The sequence below is a fragment of the Anneissia japonica genome, unplaced genomic scaffold, assembly GCF_011630105.1.
Source record: "Anneissia japonica isolate Jap-2015-1 unplaced genomic scaffold, ASM1163010v1 scaffold288012_len1326614_cov192, whole genome shotgun sequence".
NCBI lineage: Eukaryota > Metazoa > Echinodermata > Crinoidea > Comatulida > Comatulidae > Anneissia > Anneissia japonica.
Genome location: NW_022756612.1, coordinates 312259 through 320619, shown reverse-complemented (window position 1 = coordinate 320619; position 8361 = coordinate 312259). Strand labels below are relative to the sequence as shown.

Sequence of the window (8361 nt, the reverse complement as noted above, 5' to 3'; positions counted from 1 at the left end):
TCGTATTGGGATTCAATATTTCGACATTAATTATGTCATCATCAGGAATGATGACATAATTAATGTCGAAATATTGAATCCCAACACGATGGCGTGTATTTCAATACTTGGAGCATGTATTATACTTTATTATCTGAGATTAATCAGTGGACCTTTCGGTTTTTGATAAATCAAACTTATTATTGTTATTTATTGTATTAAGTATTGCAACTGAAAAGAGCTGGCATTTAACTATTGAAGAGGGGAGATAATTATAGTATACAATTTTTATCATCTTAAATTAATTTTAACAGAATTTAAGACTGTTATGGTTTATTATTTACAGATGCTTCAAATGTAAAGTCAGATATGATGCACTCGCTGTTGCTGATGAATATGGTAAAGGAACATATCGCTGCAGCTGTGGTAACATCTTCACAGGGAAAGCGGTTCACAATGTAGCATGCAAGTGTAGTAGATGTCAGGAAATGGTATGTTCATTATAATTATAATTAATAAATTAACAGAGGGTGAAAATAAACCAAGTAACAAATTCTGAGAATTACAAATGTCTATTTTAATGTATCAGTGTTTAACATATCAAGGTGATCAGTGTATCCAGTTGTTTAATGTATTCATGTGTTTGCACCTGAAATCTCCTTGATCAGTGATGATGAAAGCATCATATTATTCCACATGATTTGTTAAGAGAACGCTTCTGTTCTTATGTCCATAGGTTTATCCATCTGAAATTGGGCCGTTAACAGAAGGTCAGCAGCGTCGTAGCAGACATGGCCACTCGTGCGAGAGATGTGACCACGGACGTATATACCCATGTCCTGCATTCACTAACCCTCAGAGGGTGGCACTTGGGAGTCAACCCCATGAAAGTACTGGTTCCACATGTTCAACATTCCTGACACAACAAACAGCATCTGAATACTTTGAACCAATTGACTAAACAAGGCAACTGGTCCAGAGCAATTACAAGCAGTGCCAAACGGTTATAAACAGACCTGAGCTATCATGAGCATTTAAAAATAATACCAATCCATCATGAGTATTCACAGTGTAAAGAATCATGTTTTCCTGGATCTACCAAATCATAATTTCCAAATATTAAAAGTACTGTAGAAAAAAATTATATTTTAATTGTGAATTCAATACTTTTATTTTAAACAAGGAATATATATTGTATCTTGTAGGAGATACAATATATATTGTATTGTATTGTATCTCCTACAAGATACAATATATATTGTATCTTGTAGGAGAGCAGTACAATACAATACAATATATATTGTATCTTGTAGGAGAGCAGTACAATACAATACAATATATATTGTATCTTGTAGGAGAGCAGTTCTTCTAGATTTAACCATTCCATTTATACTGTACAAGTAAGAAAATTGTTAAAAAGGTTTTAAATTAAAGTAATTTCAAGTAGTAATAAAATGACATTTAAATCCTTATATGTAGCAACTGCACATGCTCAAGATGTATAGCTAAATCTAAACAATTCCTTATTGTTTTTATCAAAAGATCTTTGGACTTGTGAAGACCTTGTTGTATTTTACTATTTGGTTTGCTATTACCGTAATTGTTCGTATGTATTACTACCAAATTTCATCTATTTTGTTAGGTTGGTTGTTTAATTAGCACTAATTTCTCAAGATTTATGGTATTACATTTTCTCAAGTTTTTTTATAAAGTGACAGATGACGCTTGTCTCTTCCACACTTTACTATAGTAAAATGTTTTACCATATTTTGATGGATTTATTTAAGTTTGAAATTATATATGGTTGCCTTTGTCACATCATAAAAATGTAGTTATTTGTTAAAATTTTAAAAAATCTTAAAAAAATTATTTAATGTAAAAAATACAAGAAAAATAGTAAACTCATACTAAAGAAAATTATGAAGTAAAAAAATAAACATGAAAACAAACTTGATGTCAGACTATGTCTGCAGTGATAGTAGAGTTCTTAGCATTACGCTAAGAACCTGAGCCTGTGGAAATATTACATTTTTAGTTTGTCATATCTTTATGTTATAAGTTAAGGACAAAAATTGATCATGCATTTCACAGTAATTTTTTAAACACAGCTGTAGCTATTTTGAAATGCTTTAGGAAATGCAAATTGTATTAATATGAAAGTGTAATTACCCATTTATTAATATTCAAAATATGTAGAATGACACATCTTGATGTTCTTTGTTTGGATAAAGTTTGAAGATCTAAGCATGAAAGATGACCAAAGTGCTGGTCAGAAAACTCTGTGCAAAAACATAGGAAAACGATAGAAAGGAAAACAAAACAGGATAGAACAAAAAAATAAAACAAAAACAAAAACAATGACTTTTTCTGCTAATGCAGGAAAAGCCAATAACATCTTTTTTCTGGTGTACTTTTACCTCAACATTCACAAAGGTTTAGTTTAGACTTCATTTTTCGCTTAGGCTTTATCTTACCAGCATGGGTGAAATATGGCTAGTAGTATTAGAGCAAATACAAAAACTACTACACATCTTTTTTTACATTTTCTTCAAAAACTCAACTGAAACTATTATTCTATCAACATGTAAAAAACATAGCAAAGCCATCACATTAGTCATAATTGACTTGATATTACAGTATATTTATTAAATTTTGGATTGTGGGATTTTTAAAAAGAATGAAAAGACTGATTTAAATATATAAAGCATCTTACAGTCTTTACCATAAAGCTCTGAATGTCAGTGAATTTATCAAGATTGTTACATTGAAATGCTTTCACATGCAGTGATCCATGTTATATTTGGTGAAATGCTGTATGTGTGAATTAGATATAAAGTAATCTTAGGTGTAAAGAATCACGTTTTAGCGTTAAGTATAATACAAGAGCGTGAAAGATAAAATTGTGTATGGTGATATATTATTTGTTATTTAATTAATTAATGTTGATACATTATTGACATACATTTTATTGGTTTCTGAATTTGGTTAATAAATAAATATTGAACTTTTAGATTATAAAGGAAGGATGGAGGAATAGAAATGAGAGGAATGAGTGATATAATTTAAAATATGCTTTTTAGATAAGTGACACAAGTTATTTAAGTAGTATACTAGGTGTTGTCTCATAGTTTACCAACTTCTTACTACTGAATATTCTATGTTATTCTAACTGTGGTTAGGAATATTCTACACTTTAATAATTTGAAGCAAATATTGTAGATTTATTTACAGTATATTCAATATTAGTAGACTCTTGTCACATAATTCAATTTAGGATATAAAATGTTTTAGCATGACTAGACTGTCATGCAAAAAGCAACTAAAATGTTTGACAAGAATAAAATGAATATTTTTTTACTGTAAATTATATGGGGGTCACTGAATCATCAGTAGTTATTTTGTGATGAAGGAAGAAATCTTCCCTGAGCCTGAATTTAATTAAGATTTAAACAATTTTCTATGCTGCTGACCAATTAAATTGTGTTTGTATTAAAAACAATATAAAATATTGTTTGAAATAAAAAACAGAAATGTGTTTTATAAATTGCTCTATATTATATAATTATTAAAAACTGTTAGCTGTAGATTTTCAGGTAATTGCCATTTTATATGTACATAATTTATCAATGAAAATTGAAAATAATAGCATTCAAAATGCTTAGAAAAATGTCTGGAAATCCACAGCATTGGAGTTGGTATATAAATAAACTGTAATTGGTGTAAACTAAATAAATATTATTTGAATGTAGAAATGTATTTTGATTTATTTTGTTGAATATAATCATATAAAGATATCATGAACTCCATACTTGAATTCATTAAATATCAATTGTCTCATAAACAATATCAATACATTTGGTTAAACATTCTAGCATTTTGTTACTTTCACAATTTGAAAAATTTGGATTGAAAATTGTTTGAACCCCAATCAATTGATGAAGAAATATTAAATTTATTCTTATATTTAGAACACATGACAGTTGGCATAAAATACTGTGTTGAAATAGTACAGGGAAATTACTAACTTTGGAAGGCTCACATTTGACCACTGTTGTAGAAAATATAATAAAAATTAGCTATTCTTAGGCCTAAATGAAGTCTTTTCAATTGGTAGGGTTTTTATTTTATGAATTACTCTTTTTCCGTTCCACTATTTATTTTGGTATTTTCACTATAGCCTAGGCAGTTAATTCAACGATATATTTTTTTTATTCTGCATGTCTACATGAACTCATAAATATACTAGCGAGTTTATTGAAATAGACTACAATTAAGGTTAGTTTGGGCTTTATCAAATTCAATTTAATACCATCAGAAATAAGCTATGGTTTTTTAACAACTCATTTTAATTAAAGTAATCAAACACTGAAGAATAGCAAAATTATTATATTTATACTGTATAGATATTTTCTATTTCTGTTCCGTATCTGAATTTGATCTGTGTAGATTCTGTATTTTCCATAGAAATAAAAAGAACCAGTATCCTTTGTATTTCCTATTGACTAATGGTATTTCGCATAAGCTGTAGTTTTGAAAAGAACTAATGTGTTTAGAATGTCTCCTGAAATGAATAGCAGGATATGTTAATGAGGGTTCGATTTTTTCAGAAAAGTGCGAATTTTAGTAATTGTATTATGTAAAATGGTTGATGGAGAAATATGCATGCAAAATCCAAATTTGGCAAGAAAAAAGAAAAATAAAAACCAATAACAACATTATACTATTTTAGACTCATTACTTCTTATAGACCAGCCGCCTTTTTAATTTATTCTAGGTGATACATCCTTGCCTATTTTTAATTAAATTCTTTATATAATTTGTAGTTAACATTTTTATGACCTTAAGTTTTACTCTACATTTTCTAGGAAAGTACTGTTTCCTTTTAATTTGCTTTACTTTGTAAAGCTCATAAATATTATTATCCTACAGTATGCTATTGTCCTATGACCTACAAGTTCCTTTACCCGTGGTCAGTATTTAATTAACGCAAGGTAAATGAACTGAATTTTGTATCTCCAAGACTTCAATGTGGTTTCGCATCCTGGACATTTACTTTCAGTTGGTCCAAACCACTTATTTATTACCTTAATTTATTAACCAGATGTGTATAAGAGACAGCACCAGTGCTGAGTAGTCGGTTTTTGCCTTCTGACTTTTCTTTTTTCTCTGCTTACTGAACACCTCTTTCCTCTTCGCGCATACTGGGAATCTGATATTCATCATCACCATCCGGTGGTCAGTATCAAATAAACGTGAAGCACCAATGTGTACACGGCAATCTGCCACCATTCTTTCTATCCACCTGTTAGAGCAGATGTAGTCAATTCGCTTCCATCTTCCAGTAGCTTTATGTCTCCATGTTTTTCTATGAACTCTCTTACTCCTGAAACATGAGTTGAGTATTCTCATATTATGTTCATTACACCATCTCAACATACGTTCTCCATTATCATTGGTCTCCATTCTATCAGAATTATTGTTTCCCAGAACATTGTCCCAGTAACCACTTAATTTGCTTGATGAGGCAGACAACTCAAGACATCTTTATTACCTGGAACCCTGTTATTTTGTCCAGCTTCAGTTCCTCTCTGATCTGTAAGTAAAGTACTTAAGTTGCGGCTTCAGGTTCTAACCACCACCACCATCCTCTAGCTCATTTATATGTTTAATTTCTATCTTTTTAGAATAATCGCATTGTAAATAAATTATATATATACTTTTTGTAAATACACAAAAGTTGTAATCTCTTTTCTGTTAGTTATTTCTGAGCCGTAACGCAACACTAGGACTTTTCACCAGTGACAGTTGTTACAAAATATTAATTTTCATGACCTTGTTCCTTAGATGCCCAGAAATGTCACTCTAGAAATTTTTACATACACTTTCAAAAAGGCATTTCTTTAAAACAGGAGTTTGTTCGAACCCTTCGAAAGCCCTTCGTTACGGGCTTGAATAGAGCAATCTATTCAAAATATTTAAAACAAGACTGATAGCACCTTGTCAAATTCATTATGGGTGAATGAAGAGGAAATAAAAAATAACAAATAGTCTTGCGATTATCTTTGCAGAAATTTGTGTGTACAGTAACTGGTCATGCTACATATTTTTTTAACAGAAATTTTAACTCTTCACCTCTGCTTTAAGTCATAATGATTATGGTTGATATTTATTTGGACAAATGCTAAATGTGCATACATTTGTAAACAATGATTATGATTGAATACAAACATTACTTAAGATAAGTAATGTTATGTTATACGGTAGAAGGTAAAAGTTGAATCTTCAAGCAAGCTTGATTTTCATAAGTTCTTCAAATTCGACAACTGAAACAGATAGAAAATGACTGCATTTATACAGTAAAACAGAAACAAAAAGAAAATAGAAACAACAACTGAAAGAACAGGAAACAAAACTCAAAATGAAATAAAATAACTTGAGAATTACCAAATATTCTTTTTGTTAATCAACTTGATGGCATGTAATAACTTGAAATTAAACTGTTTTAATTTTATTTTATAAATTTGATCTATTTTTATTTTCAAGACACATGGCTAATCATTTGGATCCATTTCAAGTTTCTTTTGCCAGTAAATTATAGCATTTGCCTCAACTATTTTTTAGCTAATGTTTCGACATGCTTTTGTTATTTAATTTGTTTAATTGGATAGGAATAATTCGGTGTAAACATCAAGGATACCTCACGGAAGTCTAGAAGAATGCTTATTTCCAATGGGTTCCTTCTGGTGGTGATTGGACAGTACACCGGGAGACAATCCCCTACTCTTTTCCGAAGAGTGTACTGCATTCTTTAACGTGCACATGGGCCATAAATGCACGCAGGACCAACGGCTTAAGCGTCTCATCCGAAAGACGGTGCGCTATTGTAACTTGTATTTCAACCATCCAGCTGAAACACAAGGAGAAGCAGCGATGGGAATTGAACCAGGGACCTAGAGTTTTCCACTGTTCAGCGCACACACAGTGGCTACCACCAGATTAGCCGACTAAGCTAAGCTGCTCTTAATGGTAAAATATTAAAACCAGGGAACAGTGAAATTACTGTAATTGTAATTTCACTGTTCCATGTTCAAACTATCATGCTCAAGCAACAGGTCGTCAATGTCGCTTATTGTTTCTTGAGTTTCAGTATTTTCCTTGATTGGAATTGCATTTTTTTATGGTCCAGTACTCTATAATACAATTATTACTTACTCATTAACTGTTGTTGGAACACCTCTGGACTTACAAAACTTGTTCTTATCTATAACATCTTTAATTTTGACAAAGACAGAATGGATACATATCACATAAAACACAGTGTTTTACCATCAGTATTAATTGTGTTCAAGAAGTTATTAGCAATTCGATCGAAAGTTGCATTGTTTGCATAAACCCTTAAAATTGCTGAAATCAATAGATTTTCGTAGTGAAACGTCTATAGGTTATAAAAAGTTATTTTAATATGTGTGTATTTATAGTGTATTTGTTGCTCTCAATTTTTTTTTCAAGCCAATCACAGATTTAAAAAAAAAAAAAATTACCATGATTTAGTTAAAGTGGATTTTTAAGGCCTATCCATCCATGATTCTTTTTAAAGATTTTAAAATTTTTTCTAGATATTTTTGTAATTTGTAAATGTTTGCAGTGTTGTGAAACTATTCTGGAAAGCAATCATTAACGACGTTAAGTAGAAGTAACAATCTAAAAGCAGTAATTAAACATTAGTTTGGCGACGTGATAATTAAATAAGCAACACAAAACAAAGTCCATACAGCATAAATTTGATTTAAAGATTATACTGTCTGTGATTTAAAAAAGGTCCCAGCGATGTGCAGAGGAGCTGATCCTTGAGTCGGGGGTCTGTGGCTTTCTGAAACTGGGGCTCGCCAACTCCTTTGTGGGATTTAGGATGTGCTCATTTTATTCTAAATGGCGGATCCATGAGGAATTTGAAATCGAGGGACTCGCCCAGGGAGGGACTTTCACAGATAGGGCTACCACTTCGGGGCCACCATGGTTGGGAGGTATGACTCTAGATGTCCGGAAATGGCACTCACAGACTTAAAATTTGAATGTAATTTCTGTTTTTTCCATTAAAAAAAATGGGGGGGGGGGAAATTTGGGGATTTCGGGGAATTCCACCCCCCCAGTCACTGTATATAATATGTTAGGCATAGGCCCTATGTCCTAACAGTCGATGTCAAAACAGGAGTAGCGCTAGTGGGGGTGCTTCCCTCCCCACCTCCCGCCGGGGAGAAAACCACAACTCGACCACGCCCACTTTTCTCTCGTCGGGGACATCGCCACTCTCCTAGCGCTACCCCCTGTGTCAGAAACATAGTATGCTGTCTATCAACAAAGCTCTTCGGGTCAGTGGCGGCG

General features: G+C 31.7%; 1 protein-coding gene across 1 annotated transcript in view; it reads left to right on the top strand.

Moving 5' to 3' along the window:
* Window positions 1-8361, top strand: part of LOC117124285 (shiftless antiviral inhibitor of ribosomal frameshifting protein homolog) — a 26484-nt gene that overhangs the window by 4828 nt on the left and 13295 nt on the right. Inside the window, exons 5-6 of the mRNA XM_033270465.1 lie at window positions 326-470; window positions 716-1026. Of these exons, the coding sequence (XP_033126356.1) occupies window positions 326-470; window positions 716-940 (370 nt within the window). The 3' untranslated portion in view covers window positions 941-1026. The remainder of the gene's footprint in view (window positions 1-325; window positions 471-715; window positions 1027-8361) is intronic.